We start from the raw sequence: 19,222 nt of genomic DNA on the forward strand, positions 1-19,222 counted from the left end.
TGGAAGGACTTTTTTTTTTTTTGTCCTTTTAAAGAAATTTAAACAACCGAAGCAGCTCTAGGAAGATTACCCATAGATAACATGAGCGTATAGGCCATAGTGATGCCACAATAATGTCTCCTCTAAAGCAAGCAGAAATGGTTTTCTTGCCTTGAATGTCTGGAATTTAGACTACACTGCCTGCAGGAATTCTACCTAGCAAAATCGTTAGCAGTACAGTTCTCTCTGTTGTCTACCCATCTCTCTTCTTTTCCTACCACATCCCACAAAGACCCTCTTCCAAAAACCAATGCAGGGCACTCCAATTTCTTTTCCTTATATGTTAATTTTGAATAAACAGGGAATAGGTTGTCATTTATACGCAAGACAAAAATACAGATATAAAAAATAACAGTGCTGCTGCTTTCTCTCCCCTGCCCTCCCTCCCCCTTCACACACACACATATATATACATATATATTATCAAGACATCTCTCGCTAACATTCAGATATAAATTCTTTAGTAGACAAAATAGAACTCTGTACTAAACCCAACCCCCCCTCCCCCCTTTCAAAGACTGGAAAGCAGATTTAGAGAACAGCAGAACCCTTTTCGCTAGCTCATCTGATCTGTCCTCTGCTGCCGCTGGCCCATCTTGAATACGCTGGTGGGGGAAAACTCTTGCTTCATCATCGGAAGTGCCTGAGCAAGCCAAAGACACGGACGTCTACCAAGCACAGCTGCTTTGCTTTCTTGGTACTTGAGTTGGCATGTCTTAATCAACAGAAGGTTTGTTCAGCCAACTGTACCTAAGCCCATGAGGAATTAATATTTATATTATGCTACAGTTACTAGGAATACAATTCTCAATTGGCTGCGATTTTTTAAGCAACCTTCTAGTTGTTTGACTGGTGGGGAAGAAAAACTGTAAATACACAGGACTCTGCTTTTGGAATGACAAACTCAAACCAGAAACAATTAAAATAGGACTTCTGTTATATCAAGGTTTTTTTAGTCCTTCATCTCCTCCTGTGCCTTAATCCTTTGACAGCTCAGATATTCTGCTGTATGCTATCCAGATGCAAAGACATCCTTAAATAGTTGTATAGGAAAGAGGGTTCTGAGAGTCTGAGGGAGAGTCATTAAAATGGATTTTGAGCTATAAAATTGTCAAAAAATGTCGATCACCTGTCCATGCTCTTACTATATTTTGTGAGTTTTTAAACTAGGCAGATGTCTGCATCAGGCACATCAAAAGCAAAGAACATTGTTCAGTGGCCAACTAATTGATCTTTGAGAAATGAGCTGCATGTGATATATAGTCCTCCCAACCAGATGTTTGGATTACAGCTCCCTGCTTAGAGCTAGGAGTCAATCTCAACAAGCTGTCCAGATAATTTCCCATGAAATTCAAATAGTTTTAACTGTTGAGAACCAACTGATCCTTCTTGGACCTCTTAAGTTCTAAATTCCTGCTGTTTTCTGCTTTGAATAGAAATGGGAGCAATACATCTTGTTCACCCCAGTTTCTTTAATCCTATGTAGTGGCCTCTAGTCTTAGCAGTATCTGCAAGGTCTTTGTGAATCAACTCTGCCCAACACTTAACCTTCATCACATACAGCTGCCTATTGTTACACATATTTCTCCATTATAGAACTTGGTGGCCAAGGTATTTAAGACCTATTGTCAATTGGGATATTTTATATCAACAACAACTTATGTATTATGTGTCTGTTCCAGCTTCTCATCTCCATAGCACAGTAGAATATATGGGTATCTCACACAGTTGGGAGTATTTTCACATATGAAGCTTAAAGTGTTTCTTGCTTCAATCAATTTTGCAAATTCAGTGTAAAGCCTACATTGGCCAGAACGTTCAATATGCATTACAAATAAGGGTAAAAGTAAGATGCAATTCTTAATGAGTTTCTTGGATTACTTGCGAGTTTTTGTGTTCCCCCTACTTGGACACCACTTCCATGATATTGAAGAATTCATGATCTGTTGGTTTCTCCTTCCATTGTTAACCTCAATTCAAGATGAAAATCAAGCACTGGAGAGAGTTCAGGAGTTATTACCCTACAGTAGCAGCTTGCACCAATTGTATCCCAGATCGGAGATTCGCATAGAGCAGCATTGAACAGCAGCACAATTGCTTACCCAAACATGTGTCTTGAAGGGTAAAGGAAACTGAAAAAATAATAGTAGCTTAACTCCAGGCTTCAGAGACGACGACATCAGATTAAAGGGGTTTTCAGGCCCAATAAATCAGTAGGGCCAGCAACCAATTAAGAAAAATCTGGAGGGAAGTTTTCTGTTGTTTTTTTAAAAAGACATACATTTAAGAATCCAAAATACCAACTTTACAGCTAGAACCTGAGTTTGTAAAATTCCAAGGATATTTCATTGCTTCTTATCAAGCCGGGCACCACTTTGTCTCAATGAGAGAAAACAAGTTTAGGATTTGATATGCCTTACTAATAAAGATTGTCATGCTGAATCTGCATGTTTGGAGAGAGATAAAAGTGGCATGCTTGTCCAGATCAATGCTGTTTGCAGAAAGGAAAGGCCACCAGATGGTCTTTCCCAGGCTGTGTAAACACATCTAGACTAGTTGTTTTGCAGCAGACAAAAGAACCATGCTTGCCACCAAAAGTGTGGTGGTTCTTAAATGTGCCCCAAAGTAATTTAGTGTGACCTTTGGCCTGGCTAGAGTAATCTCTCTCTCCTTCTTCTATGGCTGTACAACATGGTTCCCCATCCTGGATGCTTTAGAATGCATTTAACTATAGTCAAGTCACAAAACCTTGGCCTATGTGTATGGAAGAATTAGCACACTATTCTAAGTCGTGCTGTCTTCGCCAAAGTTTTTGTTCCTGGGTGTTTTCTCTGTTAGTGAGAAACGTTAAAAGAGAAATGCGCACTTCCTCTTGGGATCAAGTGGGCCCTTTCTCCACTATACCTGGTCAGTAAGTTGCGGGAAAAAGGGAAAGGACTAAAGTGGAGAGAGTAGAAAACTCCTATGAGTAACTCTATGTAGAGCTGGACATCCTGTTCCCATGTTGCAGGGGATTCCACAAACGTCATAGGCATCCAGGCAGGCGGTCAAGCTGGGGAGGAAGGAATGCCATGTGAGAGGCTTGGAGCAGTTGCCAAGCTGCCTTCACCTCCGGTGAGTACCCAGCATAACCTTGGTGATGAAATTGACGATAGCTGATGCTGGTTGCTCAGGATCTAACTCAGCAAAAAGATGGCAGACATTCTCACATGGGTTGCCCTGTTTCTTGGCCACAAAGCCAAAGATCCTGCAAAAGACAGATGGCACATGTCGGCAATAGTGGCTTCTGCTGTCATTGATTCCCACCCTATGCTAGTCAAGGATCAGGACCACAATTCTGTTTCTCCATTGCTTATAGCAGGGGAGGGGGGAGTGCAAGGGGGTCAGCAACATTATACTAACACCAGCCCTGTCCTTTTCCTATGTGCATCCTGATATCGGATGCAGTTTCAAAAGGGCGGACTTGGTAGCACAACCTCATAACGCTGCTTTCATCATTTTGACAAAAGCAGTGAGTTCCTGTGGGCACTGCTGCTTGTAGAAGTGTTGCTGCTTGGCTGCCATGGGATAGTGTGAGTTTTGTTCACACCAGGCACTAAGCCATAGTTTTAACTCAAGGGAAGGAGGAGAGGAAATATGTAAAACATCACAAAAAAGGAACATTTTATCACACGTCGTGGTTATGTAAAAAGCCTCAAAAATACTGGAAAATAGTACATCTAAATATTCAGAAAATCCTAAGCATAAAATGTGAACTGAAATCACAAATGTATTTATGAGGTATGATCTCAGGAAACATAAAATAAAAATATCACAATTTATGTCCAGTACAAGAACAATTTCGGCACGTTGGAAAAAAGGATTGCCAACAATATCAGGTTGGGAGGCCAACATTATCAGTATATATCTGTAATAGCAGTCTAACCTAATTTAAGCAAGAATGGCTCCCTTACACCACCCATTACACAGCAGGGTATATTTAGACATTTGAAATATGGTTTCTAGGGAAAAACGTTATGAGACCAATCAGACATGATAGATGAAAAGACTTAAATAGATACTAGCAACAATGTTCAGTGTGAAGTATAAATATCTAGGTCTGGTCAGTAGTTGGGGAAGCAAACAGAAGGGAAGGGGAGAATGTGTCACTAGAAAGTTTTCCCATAATGATTTTTTTTTCATCCTTGGTAGTTATTTCTCTTTGCTTCATTCTGTTGCCATTACCTAAATGCAGACTCTTTCCCCTTGTATTTCACTATTCTAATGATAAAAATGTATTTTAAAAAAGAAAAATATAAAATATTCTTGCTTAAGCTATGACAAACCATCTGTTGCTTTAGGGCAAGCAGGACCAAAGCTGTACATTTATCCTATGCTTTTTCTTTCACAGAAGCTAGAGAGTTTAGAAATTTTAGAAAGATAGAGGTTATGCTAACTGATGATTTTGCTAGGTAAACATGAATGGATGGGTGAAAGAGTAGCGTAAAAGTGATTGGGCCATTCAGAGACCCAAGAATGAATTAAAATGAACATCTGCTTAGAAGAAGGGTTGTTTGTTTCAAATGTATGGTTTAAGTATAATTCTGTTAATTTGTACATATGGAAAAGAATGAAAGGAATGAATGAAAAAACAAGATTGAAGTATTTTAAATTGAAAGATAAAAGCTTCTGAGTGTGGGATAGATTTAAATCTTGAGGGAGAAATAGAAGAAAAAGAAAGTAGGGAACCAAAGAGAATGAAAATAGGAAGAGAGGGTAAGTGCCTTGTATGCAAAAAATATTACAAGATAAATGATCTCCCAACAGAATGGAAAGTCAACATAAGGAAAGATGATATAGAAGCTGCTTGTAAAAATAATTGTGTTACGAAGTGTCAAAGAAATATGTGGACTTAACACTAATGGGAAATATGAAAAAGAATACTTGGAGTGATATTGAAGTGAAAAAGCTAAGGCTAAGGAAAAATGCATATGAAAGAATGTAGGAAAAAGTGAAGGAAAAAGATACTGCATATGTAGAGAAAAAGATAGTTGCAAAGAATGTAGTGAGAGAGCAAATGATGGGTAAAACTAAAAGAGGCAGAGAAAATGAGCAATTTTAGCGAAATGGTTTGTTTTTGGAAAGGGCTGATAATGGTTAAACAAGGGCCCTGCAGAAAGCTAATAGATAGGATATAGTCTGTAGTAAGAACTTGTTGTCAGAAGAAGCAAAAATGGCTGTGTGTAACAGTGTGCTTTTTGCCCACTTTTAGAAGTTGGGTATGTAAACCCAAATATGTTGCATGCAGTGGGAATGAGTTGCCTGACAAGCGCGTGTGGTGAAAAAGAAGAAGAGAGGCATGTGTGTATAGGCTCTGAATGAATGTGGACTGAGTACAAAATTGAGTGCCTGGTATGAAAAAGTGCCTTGAGTGGTTTAGTCACATGGAGAGAATGAATGACGATCAAATCATAAAATAAATATACTGTATGAAAAAAGAGTGAATGGGCTGAGGGGAAGGGGAAGACTGAGAAAACCGTGATTGAATGAAGCTGAAGAGAACCCCAAGAAGAGAGAAGTGAAAATTTTAAGAACAGAAGGAAAAGTGCGCATTGGTGTATGAGTGTGGTGAAAGCAAAGATGGTTTGCCAAAAGTATGACGAGGGAGATTGTAATGGTGTTAATATAAACTAGAAGTTACTCTTCTTTTCTCTTATCTCCAACCTTTTATTTCTTTTGCTCGTTACTTCTCTTTTCTGCACTCTGCCTACATTGCCTACCATGAAAAGGAATAGTGTGGTGGCTGTATCTGTAGGGTGGGAGAAGAAAGGATCCTGCTCCTTAGATGCTGATGTGGGGAAACACATCTGAATGGAACAGATCTTTTAAGAAGAAACCTCAAATGCTTCCTCTCTGCATATAGTGTTAACAAACTAATCTAATTTATTTCATCAACTCAGTGTTGGCACCTTACAAAAGGAGAACTTAAATGTTGGTAATAGAAAGACTTGCATGTCACAATGGGGGAACCTTTCAAACTAAAATCTGACCTAAACAAAGTCTTTTTACCACATTTAAGAAGTCAACCTATTCTACAATCTATCAACATGCTGCTGTATAGGGTGGGGTTAAATTAATGCTTTACTTGATCTTGGACATATTATCATGGCTTTTGGTTTTTCCATTACTTACTTGGCTGTAGTGCCATCTGTGTTGGCCCACCTAGAGTTAAACATAGAGTTATTTCAGGTTAAGAAAAGACCCAGAGATTTTAAAGGAGTGGATTTGTTTAGCCGGCATGGTGGAAAACACCAAATTACACCTGAAAAAACAGAGGCATTTACAACCTACCATTAAATATTCTGTATTATGTATCTTAATTGCATCTTGAAAAATTAATAATAAATAAAGAAAAGAAAAGAAAATGCTCTTCTCCAATCAGTTGCCTCTGAGGCAAACTCACAAAACACATCCCAGGAGCAGTCCTGCTTCACAGAATACAGTGTACTTTGCATAAAAAGGAAGAAAATTGATACCCCTGTGATTAGAGCAACACATGTTAAATCAGGAGTGGGGATCTGTAGCCCTTAGACGTTGACAGATCCCAGCATCCTTCAGTCTCAGCCAACATCACGAATAATCAGAGGTGATAAGAACTGTAGTCCAATATTACCTAGAGAGCCACATGCTCTCCACTCCTGGTTTAAATATCTCTCCTGGTTTAAATATCTCCACCTACTGAAATTTCAAGGAATTGAGAATTGCATAGCATGCTTTAATGTACTTCGAAATTTTAAAAATGCAAGCTGTGTTTGCACAGTGCTCTTGCTATCATTTTATATCTATCCCTATTTAAAAGGGCAGAGGTATAATGTATTACTCTGGAGTTTGTTAATGTCACTGAAGCAATACAATTAATTATCCTTGTGCTTTTGGAACAGTCATCACAGCAAAGATAGGAAACAAGAAATCAAAGCAAGGTTCTTTTTACCAAATAATGCAAAGTACTTTGAAAGGAAAGTAAGTTGAAAAGTAGAAGTAATCCTTTAACTACAGTGAGCTCATAGTAGTTTAGCGGCAAATAATGTTTGCCAACCCAGTTCTACATATGAAGAAAAAAATGTCACTGATGATGTCCCACAAACTAGCACTTTTTCATCCCAAGCATCATTGCAATATAAAAGTCCTGCATGCTTACGGAATATATTTGTGTGCTTATATACATGCACCTTATAAGGATGGTCATAGTGCAAATAATAAGAGTTGGTTGTATAAATGAAAACAACCAGACCAACTCAGAACTTCAAGAAGTCACCAAAATGAAACTATGGGCCGAACTACTATTCGGTAGCTGTTTATTACAGCCCATGGTTTGCAAACACTGTCTTCTAAAGGCCAGGAGCAATCGCACAGGCAACTTCACAGTTACAACTCTAAAAGCTACTACAGACATCTTGGTCTCATAAATAGAACCAATAAGCAAAGCACTGTTCACCACCACAGCATATAATGGGTGGAAATATAGGATAGACAGTGAACGCAAGTGCACTACCTGGTATCAGGCCATTGGTCTAACAAACTCACTATTGTCTACTGTGACTGCTAGCAATTCTCCAAAGCATCTTCCTTGGGATGCAGAAGATTAAGCCTGGCCCTTTTTGCTTATAATTTACATGCTGTGCCACTAAGCATAGCCTTTCCCTAGCATCCATGGATCTTCATGGACAAAAGCAGGGTGCAAATTATCCAAGAACCAGATGAAGATGGTGGTTACCTGCGGTCCTGAGGATCTGTGCTGCAGAAAGTAATGCTATTCACTGGATAATGTCGCCGGAAAAACAGCCTATGGGAAGAAGGAAAGACTCCTGAATACAGGGGAAGACCACTCCACAGCAATGGGAAGAGAAGAAAGGGATATCCAGACAATTAAGTAACAGCAAGGCATGTCAGCAGGGAATAAACGTAAGGAGCACAGAGATGACCTTGGAGAATGAATGCAGCAGTTGTTAGCAAAACATCAGCTCAGACAAGGAAAACGAAGTGTGAGAAAAAAACTTAAAATTGCCCATCTTAACTCTCTTTGGTGTAAGAGGGAGGGAATGAGAAATGTTGTCAGGCTTTCAAGATTCTGTATCAAGAAAGTAGAGTTCTAGTACTTCTTGTATCTGTTTCCTGATCTGGCCTACCTTGGAGGGCTGATAATGAAAGAAGAAAGGGCTTGTAGCTGCAGCAGGTGTAAGGAAGGGTACGCTGGTGCCCCAGAGCAGAAGCAGGCAGACTTACTTCCTCTGGTTGTCAGTGAGTGTGATGCCCTGGGCTGACACCTTGAAATGAACGATACTGGCAGAAGCATGGGGAGTCGCAGCCAGGGTACTGGTGGTCGCCTTCGCCACAGCCTGCGGCCCTGTCAGGGATTCTGTTTCCACAGAGCTCAGGTAAAGCACGCTGCAGGCTGCAATTTGGGAATGGAGCGGGGAAAGAGTACCACATCAACAAAAGCGAGGGTGCCTTCCAGAATGATTCACTGACATGACCCAGCCCCAAGGGATCTTCGGTTTGCCCAAGCTCCTAAGCACTTAGATTATGTCCACCTGAGGCCTTTGATGCACAGTGACCCTGACTATTCACAACACTGCATGGATGAGTCAAAAGATGTCATCTTTCATTCACAGCCCTGCCCTATCTTCCCACCTTCCACACCAGGAAAACTCTGTTAGGAAGGAACGTACTCAATGGCCATGTTTTCCTTTTTAGTGGGAGCATCCTGTGGATTCCTAGGGGTCCCTGATTTAATTCCTGAAACTTAACCCTGAATCAGTTGTTTGACTGGGGGGCGGGGAAGAGTCATCTGGGGAGTGGGGTGCCTGCAGGGGAAATTGGTAGGCAGAGAAAGAGTTAGGACCTTCATTCTCAACCATCATTTCTCTCCACCAAACCGCATCCAACCCTGGGCTTGCAGCTCTTCCACTTCACCAAGGGCTCCCCACACCCAGTAGTGACTGCCAATTGTCCTATCACAGTCATAAGGTTTGCCATCTATGGGCATCAAAGATATTCTGGCATATCTTCCCACCTTTAACATCTACCCCGGCTGGGATTCTCATGGAAACGCCCACGTAGAGTTGAGGAAGATTTCCAGCCACCAGGAGGCTGCATTTCACTGAGCACTGCGTATTGCTCTTTGCCCATCCCCCTGTGACTAGCACAAGCCGGAAAGCTGGACAATGAATTTGCATAACCCATTTACATTTCCGAATGTGGCTTTTCTTGAACTTAGCTTAGCCTTGGTTAAGGGTTTAAATTCCAGAATCATAACAGAAATCAAACAAACACATGAAGTAAATGAATACTACTGTGTCTGTTTACAGCTGTTTCCCTAATTTTATCTGAATAAATATGCCTTGATTCCTGTTATGCATATTTTTAAGGCTGCTGAGAGTGTTCACATACCCGCTGTCCCTTTGTCCCATTTTTCCCCCGGGTGCTTACCTGCTCCCTGCTTCAACAAGTCAGCAGCAGTGCTCATATTGGTGGGAATGGCCAGCACTGGTCTTTCCTCGGTGAGATCTGAAAAGCAGAAGTCATATAATGTGGAGCAACAACAGCTATCCTCCACACCAGTGTTTCTCACCCTCAGCAACTTTAATAGCTGGCTGGGGAATTCTGGGAGTAGAAGTCCACACAACTTAAAGTTGCCAAGGTTGAAAAACACTGAGCTATACAGTACCTTCCAGCTGCTGGGGTTTCCATTTGCTGGGCTAGGATCTGAGCATGCATCTGGGAAAAAGCAAGTCCCTCTGTTCACTTGACTTCTTCTAGATGAGGCTTTCATGATAAAGCTGCTCTGATTTATAGCTCTGCTCAGAGGTAAGCAGATTTTTCTAAAATGGCAACCCCAAGCAGCTCTCATCATTGACCATATAAGCTGGCACTAGTGGCATTTGTTCTGCAGCAGTATCCAGAGTGCCACATGTTGCCCACATCAGCCTGGCAACTTAGACTGTAAGTCACTAAACAACATTTATCGTGGAGAGCGAGAAGGGAAAGAACTACACTGGCTGAGGAAGTTGACTCTTGTGCCATGCCTCACTCATTCTCATTTACTGTTAGGGCAGGGAGTCCCCAATCTTCTTGGGCTAGGGCACATTGGGAATTAGAAAACATGCAGTGGGCAACTGTGGAGAAGACTTGCTTATTCACAAAATGGTCACTGTAGGCCATAACCAATTACAAAGCATAAATTTTCCTGAAAGTTATTTGCCGCTTCATCCCAGGCATCCACCCCGCGGTACTCCTTACAACCCCTGTTTAGATTTGTCCTTTTCCTATGTAAATAGGAACACTTGTAAACATTGCACAAGGCTGCAGCCATCCATCATTTTTTTTTCTAAGAAAACTTGTGGGGCCTATTAAGAGCTCAGAGGAATTCTTGGAAATAAAGATGTTGGTGGCTGGCATTTTCCTTTGCAACTTGCCAGGTTCCCATTTTTAAAATTAAAGTCTCTTGGTTGAATGTACAGTACAAGACAGATGGAGCAAGGAATGTGGAGGGCATGAGGGAGGGAGGCTGCAGACCCATGGATGTCCCAATGCCATCTTTGAGACCCCTGTTTTAGATCTTGGAGGGGAAGGCTGATCCCCAAGACATGTAATTTTCTTCATCAGCATCTATCTCCACAAATTTCATCTGCCTCCATCACTTTCCAGTCTCTGGGCTCTGAGCAACTTCCCACTCGCCTACCTTTGCTTGGGATGCGGAGTTGGCAAGGCAACGAGAGGGGGGTGATGGAATGCTGGGAGACCAGTGCTGGCAGGCTGCCTGTAAAAGGAGTGAAAAATCTCATTCTGAGTCAAGGGTTTGCCTCCCATTCCTTGACACAGAACCCCAACCCTGACTGTGATAAGCTTTCTGTGCTGGGCATTATAATTTGTTTAGGGGCCTCCCAAAAGTGTCACTCATTTGCTCAGAAGGTGCTTACATGGTGGGAGCTATGCTATTTCTAATCAAGAGCTATACTTGATTATAATTGGGCTATATAATTGGGTGGGGCTGATGCCAATAGTGGGTGGCAGTAAACCAAGAGTGGGTGAAACAACCAATTATTTCTTTGACATCCCCTATTTCCCTCCCCACCCTTCCCTCCCCTTCCAAGCCAGGAGGTTGCCAGGGCAAACAGATTGCTCATATCGTAAGTCTGAACTCATCGTTTTTCAGAATAGGCCGAGGGCTGGATGTTAGTCTAATCCTGCAAGTTGGGCACCCTCATACTAGAATCTTTTCCTTTCAAGGTTCAGTGTTACTTACCAAAATGAGGCTCGTTGTTACAACCCTTGATCTTCACCCCTTTGGGTCCTGTCTCAATCAAGAAGTGGCGCACCAGCTGCTCAGCAGGGTCTCCTAAGACAGGAAAAGGCATCAATTAGTGATGGCTGTTCTCCTTCCCCAGACTTTTTTTCCTACCTAGCCTCCTTCCAGAGAAGAGACTGAAGTGAAGTTCATCCTGAACAGCACTGCCAAAAGGATAACTAGATAAGGAACAGAACATGGTAGTTTGGGGCCAAGGTAGAATGTGCTCTTAGAGTTCTCAAATGCATTTCTCAATGCTCATATCTCAAAAGGTGTAGCTGACAATAAGAAACTATTAAGAGGGGTGATAACTTTGTGAAGGGCGGTGATCATATTGTTCTAAGTCATAGTTTGGCTTCGGAAGCCGCTGAACTCCAGGCAACACCAGCTAGGCAGGCTTACAGTGAGGGATAAGGAGGTATAGTTCCCCAAGTATCTGGAGGGCCACAGACTGCTTAGCTCTAAGCAATGTGGGTCTTCCATATTTGGAAGGCTGAGCTTGCTGATGGGGAGGGAGGCTGGAGAGCAGTGTTGTTGTTTTTTTTAACCTTTGGTGGAATGGTTGATGCTGCTGGGGGGAGGTGTTGCCACTTTCAGAGCCAGGCCGTAGGCCCCCTGGAAGGAGTTACTGTCCCGAATGAGGAAAGTGCCAGGTTCCTTGTCCTTCAGGAGAGCAATGGCTGTTCAGAAAGAGGAAAAGAAGACAGACATCCGTGATCGGCATACAGAAATCCACAGCTCTACCAGAGCTGGATGAACAGCTATGCTAAATGTAGTAGCCCTTGGGCTGAGGGCTACATTTGGCCTTTGGGGTGCCAGGAGCCATTCAACAAAAATCTAGCAAGGCCAGGATGAAAACTAAACTGATTCAATTAAAATTAAATAACTGCAGTCAACATGATTATTCCTTGTATTTTTAAAGCACAATTGATTTGTTTATGATAACAGAGAATGAGTCAAGTCTACAAGGGTGATAAGAGGTTCTGAAAGTGCAACAGATAATTTTTTGTATAGTGTCAAGAGTGCATATTGGGGGGAAAATGGACATGGAATAAAAGGAAAGAATTTAAAGAAGCTAGAGTGAAAGTAGAATGGCTGCAGGAAGAAAAACAATGAATCCTTTATTTTAAAAAAAGTATTAGATGTTAGATTAATCTCCCAACAAAATCAATGCAAAGTAGGTGTAAATATAGAAGCTGCTTGTGAAATTATGTTATGAAGTGCCAGAGGAGTGTCTGGAGTTATACTAATGGGAACTATGAAAAAGGACGCTTGGCAACATGATGTTAAAGAGGCAGTGGAAAAATGCATGCAAGAGAATGATGGCTGCAAAAAATGAGACCAAGAGAAAGACAGTGAAATTGGAAACAGCACTGATGTGGACTGAGATGGTCTTATCTTGCTTATAAGATGACTTGATGAAAGTGGAAACTTTCACGTGGCTACTAGGAAAAAGCTTAATAGCCTTAGCAGTTTCTGCTAAGTTCTGCTTAGTTTCTTTCATTGGAAACTACAGGAGCATGGAACAGTTGTGCAATGGGGAAAAAACAGATAAACTGTATCTGTAGACCTGCCTTTTCTTTGCAGTTCAGATTCTTACACATGTGCCCTGTCCAGGCATGCACAGAGTATATGTTTGCAAGAATTAATCTTTATGTGGCTCAGTGGATAATGAAGGTGGGAGGGAGGGAGGGAGGGAGGGAGAAAAGATTGTATGTGTGGAACAGATGGAGGCATGAAGGGGATGAAACATGTATGCATGTTTTACACCCATCATCTGTACACAGTACCATTCTTACTGTATTGGTCCATCCGGAATGATGAAGTGAAGAAGAGGGTGGTTGCATTCTCCCACTATTCAGTTAATTGACACAGATCGGCTGATAGGGCTTTACATAAGGACTGACTACATGGACGATTAAGAACAGCCCTTAGCAATGGTCACTGAAGGACCCCCTCCATCCAGCACATGGGAGACTAGCAGGGAAGGGGGACTTAAGGTGAAGGAAGCAAAAAGCATGTTTTCAATGGAACTGCAGGAGGCAAACTACATCTTGCCCATAAATCTGCAACCAGCACAACACATGGAGTGGGGTCACCAACTTGGACTGTGGTGCTTTTTAAAACAGGAACATTCTGTACAGGGAGATGGAGGAGGGCTGTGTCTAAGTGTGTGGGATTGGCTGCTCCAAGTCAAGAACTGTTCCTGCCCTAGAAAGAAAATGTCAAATACTGACTGTGTTAAATCACAGCCAAAGCAGCCAAAATTGTTTGGGAGTTGCATACCTTGGTCCCGAGACAAATGGGGCTTGTACCAGAACTTTGACGTGTCTTGGACAAATTTGACGCTAACCTGGTTCTCTTGCTGGAGATCTGAAAGAAGCAAAACAGAAGTTCCCTCTCCAAAATGCAGGCATCTTAAGGGCTTAACAGACTTAAAAACATCCACAATAATATTTGCTACTGAAAGCTAGAGGTGGCTAGATGGCTAGTGCTACAGAGGGCTAGAAATGTTTCACTTATATAATTAAATTATGATTTTAAAGGACTGTAAAGTAATAAGTCTCCTTTGAGTCAACCTGAGTCCTGCTACTTATTGACACATCCATCCATGTAGTTTTCAAGGCAACAGGTATGGAAGCTATATAGTGCTGTCTTCTAGGACGATTTCTTTGACTTCCCAATCTAAACTACAGCCTGGGATTTCCTGGTGATCACCCACCCAAGTGGTAACTAGATCTGACCCTACTTAGCTTTCCAAAATCAGCCAAGGGGACTAGCTGTTGCCACCTAGCTGGCCTAAATAAATAAAAGATAGATGATAGGGAGATGGATGATGATAGAGATAGATAGATGATAGACAGACAGACAGACAGACAGACAGATGATAGATAGATAGAGGTGGGTGGGTGGGTGGAAGATGATGATAGAGAGATGATAGATGATAGATAGAGATAGATGATAGACAGACAAGGATCAACCATAGGAGCATTTATATCAACCATTGCCTTCTGAAGTGGCAGAGTTGGAACAGCCAAGGAGAAAGAGCTGTACCATCTCAGTCTCTTATATGTAGGTCTTTTTGTAGGTCCTGCACCTGGGTAGCTGCGGAGAAATTAAGGATCTGAGCCAGCAGAAGGGCACTAAGCAGGATGGATCAAAGTACAAAAATGAGGCCCTGAAGGCAATAGCTAACTTTCCCCCACCCTCTGCAACCCAAGGACCTCCTTGGAGAACATTACCTGGGCCAGGGGCACTGCCATCAGGCACTCCAGGGGCAAAGGTGACATGGTGGGCAGAGCCTGGGCTACGGCCGGGCAGCGAGTTCCTCTCCCAGGTCTGGGTGGCCAGCAGGTGATGCTTCTCCGGCAGTGGAGGCTGCTGGGGCTCCCGGGGCTGCTCCCTGCTGGCAGGGCCGCCCTCCGTGCTTGTGTAGTAGGCTGTCGCAATGGGGAAGGCTGGAGTCGGTGAGCCCTGCGTGTCAGCCAGGCCACAGCCGAGGGCTGGGGGCTGGATGCTGAGTGAGCAGGGCCCGAGAGAGGGGCTGGTGCTGGGGCAGCGGGGAAGGCCCCTAGTCTCCAGTTCGTCTCGCTCACCCTGCAGCCTCCCGTTATAGACTGCTGCGGTTCCGGAGGCCGTCCTGCAGCCAGGAAGAGGCTGGCTGGGGCAGGGAGCCTTGGCCATGAGCCTCTGGGGCTGTCTCTCCATGGTAGGGCCTGGCTGATGCCCCACAGCCTCTTCAGGAGGCAACGAGCGGGAGAGTGGCACTGTGGCACCAGGGCCAGGGGCATCAGAGCCATTTTGATGCTGCTGCCCTTCCAGGAAGGGAGAGGGGTTGGCAGTGGCTGAAGGAGGCCCATGGGGCGAGCTAGAAGCACAATAATTGCGAGGGCACAGCTGCGGGGCCTGGAGGCCAGGTCTCTGGGGAGCTCCGTTAGCTTGTGGCCTGAAGGCAGGGAGGTGTGTGAAAGTCTGCATTGGGGATAAAACCTGGGGGGGGTTGCCTGATGGGGTCATTCTCTCAGGGGCTCTTTTGTACCCAGGAGAGGACTGCTCCTCGGGGTTTGCCTGGAGCACGTTCTCCAGGGGGCTGGCAGTCTTGTGGCAGGGCTTGCGGGATCCAGGGCTGCAAGGACAACAAGCACCAAATTAATTAATTAAACTTTAATTAATTAAACTTTGGCAGACAATCAGAAGGAGTCTGGGGGCACCTTTTGTGACAAACGCATTTTATTAAAAGTTGCATCTGATGAAGGGAGGCGTAGCTCACAAACGCTCCTGCCTTTTAATAAAATATGTCAGTTGGAACAGGTGCTCCCAGACTCCTCCTGATTTCTTGCCCCCATTGACTAACATGGCTCTCCTCCTGTAAAGTTTAGCAGCTCTGCCTAATATACAGAGAAAGACATTTCTGGGAGTGTGCTGAAACACATCCTTTCAAATCCGATAGTGCAGACCCCAAAACAGAAACACCACATGCAAAAGAGAACCAAAAATAAAAGACAGCTTTGCAAATGGATAAACAAATGTTACTAGTCCATGAATTTACTCATTTAGACCAGCTGGCCAACCCACCCCCCAACTTTTTAAAAGTTTCCTGGCCTGTCACTTAAAGGCAGTTTTCAATTTGCCATGGACCAGCGCTCCTTACAAGTTTGCATTTAAAGCAGTGTCAACCACCATAGAAAGTAAAATAAAAAGACAGAATGGTTGTATGGATACTTGGAGTAGTGCATGTTGATTATTTTTTAATATCCTTCAGCTATGTCATAATCAATGTGGGTTCTGTGATTTTAGTCAAGGTTTACAAGCAAAAGAGAGAGCTTTAATTTTTTTGGCAAGTTCTGCAAGTACAGAAGTATGTACATGTGTTGGGGCAGGGGGTCCAGTTTAATTGACATCAAATACATTTGACTGAAACAATTACTATTCACTGTTAGTTAATATGAAGTGGCAACATCTGTATAGGATAAACTGCCCCAAAGTCTACCAAAATATGCATTAAAAAGGTTAATAAAAAAAGGGGGGGACAGTGAGTACAGTACGAATTTTAAAAAACTCCTCACATTTTCTGAAATCACAACACATTGAATCTCAAAGTAGCCAACCTCATTTTAGCCTGTTTATGCAAACGCAGCTTGTAAAGACAGTTTATGGTTTGGTGCGTTGTGCAAACTAGAAAACGGAATCAAGTAGGCCACGTTTAACTTAACAATGGACAAGCATGTCAGCATGACCCTAACATTGTAAAAGTGATCCTTGTCATGCATAACAAAATCTACCAAATCCAATCTTCTCCAGCTTGGTGACTTCCATATGTGTTGAATCAGAGCTCCCATACTCTTTGGCTATCACTGAATCCTGACATATTCTGTTGATTATCACTAGCATAATCAACCTTGCCCAACTTGGGGCTCTTTATATATGCTGGATATCAACTCCCATGACCCCTAACAGGGGTGTCTGCCTTGGAGACAAAACAAATCAAGATGGAGGTTACAATCATGCAATTGAAGTCTCATCTTCCTTTTTCCATACATCATAGACACCCCTGCCTTCTAATCCAACATATCTAGGCCAACCATAATATATCAGGTTGGGAAAAGCTGGTATAGATTATGGCTTTCCTCCAATGTGGAGACTGGGTCCCAGAGTGGTACACTGTTAGAGGATTTTCACCTTTTGTCTCCCTATATGGTCCCCCCAAAATTTGCCTTAAACCGAGTAAGACCATTTTTCCCCATCTATCTCAGTATATTCTGATTGGCTGTAGTGCTCCAAAGTTTTCAGTCCTACTTGATGCTTTGGCTTGAATCTGGGACCCTCTGCACAAAGCATATGCTCTACCAACAAGCCACTCCCTTACTTTTTATTTTAAAAAAGGAAACTGCAATTGATTGATTGACTGTGAACTGCCTTAATAACATTTCATCTGTTTGGGCCTTCAGTCTGAGCCCACCACCGCAGTTTGAGCTACTATGGCAGCTTTCCCCATCTAGCTCCCTTCAGATGTACTGGCCAGCAGTTCTCCTCATCCCTCGCCACCATGTCCAATTCCCAACATGCTGGCTGGGGGTTTGAAATCCAACAACTCTGGAGGGCACAAGATTGGAAAAGGTTGCAAAATAAGAGTGCCTGGAAGCTGTCTGCACCTACTGACCTGCCACCTTGTGCAGTCTTTCCCATCGTTGACATCCTCCAGCTGGGTGGCTTTTATTTCTAGGATTCTGGGAATACTGCCATGGCAGCAATAACTAGGGAACATGAGGAGTTGATCCACCCGCCTGAAAGGCATTAAGACTGGGAAAATGTCACAAGCCTACCAGTCTTGACAGTTTTGTCTTAGATTGATTATGTACTGTACTATCAAATTAGTGTCAACTTCTGGTAGCCACCTAGCTAGACCTTCTCCAGGATGATTTGTCCCCAGTTTCGCCCTTCAGGTCTTCCAACAGTGTGCCCATTACTGCTGTAATTGAATCCACCCTGTGGCTGGTTGTCTTCATCTCTTCCTTTCTACCTTTTCCAGTATTACAGACTTCTCAAGAGAACTAGGTCTTTGGATAATATATTCAAAATATGATAATCCAAGAGCAGTCATTTGCACCTCAAATGAGAACTCTGGGTTGATTTGTTTGATGGTCGATTTGTTTGTTTTCTTGGCTATCCACAGCCAATATTTATGTGGTTGTGTATTGTAGGAAGTGATGTCTATGTGGGACTATAGTTCAAGGAATATTGTTCTTCTGTTCCCAAAGGAACTGAAAGGTTTTCCAGAATAACACTACATTACAAGCACAGACTCAAGCATAAACTCAGAGTCAAGCTAGTTCTGACTTTGTTTAATTTATGTCACTATTCCCTAACAAACGACCAGGAGTGCTGTGTGCACAGACACAAAGATACCTGTTGTTGTTGAATACTGGACTGCTGGTGTGCACAGGCATGGGAGACCTAGATCCATCTGTACAAACAGCTCGGACCTCCTGCCGATGATGCTGTAGGGAGGTGGGCAGGTCTTGCCATGGAATGCCCTCCCTGCAGTCTTGCAGCTCTAAGGAAAAGGAAAGGAAGACATGCACAGGACAGTCAGTAAAGGAACAAAAAACTTGGTATGAATTCAGGCCCAAATTCTGGGGCTTTGAACCAAGAGTTCCTTTAACACTGAAACAGAGAATGTCTGGACCTTCCCAATGTTGCTGAACTATTCCCAGGATAGGTCAGCAGTTGCTGCTAGGAGCTCAGCAACATCCAGAAGACTGCTGTTCCTCTGTTCTTCTTCTTCCCTACAGAAAACCTAACTAAGAGCAAAGCCAGAGAGCTAAGTTGGGACATGCTGCATTTTTAAAAAGAATATAGTAATGGATTGGCATGTTGGACTAGGGAAAACCCAAGTTCAGATCCTCACTCAGCTATGAAACTAATTGGGTGACCTTGGGCTAACTGGTCCCATTCAACAGAATTTACCTCAGTGGTTGTTAAGAAGACAAAATAGAAAGAAAGAAGTGCATTGTATTTGTTGCCTTGAGCTCCTATTTGTGAAGGGAAGCAGGATATAAATGTGATAAACATCAAGAATCCCAGCTTAGCAGGTTATTCCTAGCCCCCCAGGGGATCCTAGGAATTGAAGTTTTCTGAAGTGAAGGCCTAGAATCTCCGAACAGAAATACGTGTACCAAAACCCAATACTCTGGATTTCTTAGACAGATGTTATGAGTCAATCTATCCTTATGGTATAGTAGTAGTTACAACACTGGTAGCAGTCTTTGTTGTAGTTGTTGCTCTTTGTTGTAGAGAACATATCTCAGCAAGTAATTTGCCTGTACTTGCTACGGTAACGCTTTAGCAGCAGGCCAG

At 42.9% G+C, this 19,222-nt stretch overlaps 1 protein-coding gene across 5 annotated transcripts in view; it reads right to left on the bottom strand.

The window, feature by feature from the left end:
- Window positions 1–1,627: 1,627 nt before the first annotated feature.
- TNS2 (tensin 2) overlaps window positions 1,628–19,222 on the bottom strand; it is a 132,041-nt gene continuing 114,446 nt past the window's right edge. For all 5 annotated transcript variants that reach the window (XM_063293935.1, XM_063293938.1, XM_063293936.1 and 2 more), the window contains 11 exons: window positions 18,272–18,419; window positions 14,608–15,491; window positions 13,652–13,738; window positions 11,914–12,045; window positions 11,324–11,416; window positions 10,760–10,837; window positions 9,508–9,585; window positions 8,302–8,470; window positions 7,793–7,861; window positions 6,211–6,240; window positions 1,628–3,286 (listed from right to left, as the gene is read on the bottom strand). In XM_063293935.1, the coding sequence (XP_063150005.1) occupies window positions 3,145–3,286; window positions 6,211–6,240; window positions 7,793–7,861; window positions 8,302–8,470; window positions 9,508–9,585; window positions 10,760–10,837; window positions 11,324–11,416; window positions 11,914–12,045; window positions 13,652–13,738; window positions 14,608–15,491; window positions 18,272–18,419 (1,910 nt within the window). In that variant the 3' untranslated portion in view covers window positions 1,628–3,144. The remainder of the gene's footprint in view (window positions 3,287–6,210; window positions 6,241–7,792; window positions 7,862–8,301; window positions 8,471–9,507; window positions 9,586–10,759; window positions 10,838–11,323; window positions 11,417–11,913; window positions 12,046–13,651; window positions 13,739–14,607; window positions 15,492–18,271; window positions 18,420–19,222) is intronic.

This window comes from Candoia aspera, chromosome 2 (genome assembly GCF_035149785.1).
Source record: "Candoia aspera isolate rCanAsp1 chromosome 2, rCanAsp1.hap2, whole genome shotgun sequence".
In the NCBI taxonomy this organism is placed as follows: domain Eukaryota; kingdom Metazoa; phylum Chordata; class Lepidosauria; order Squamata; family Boidae; genus Candoia; species Candoia aspera.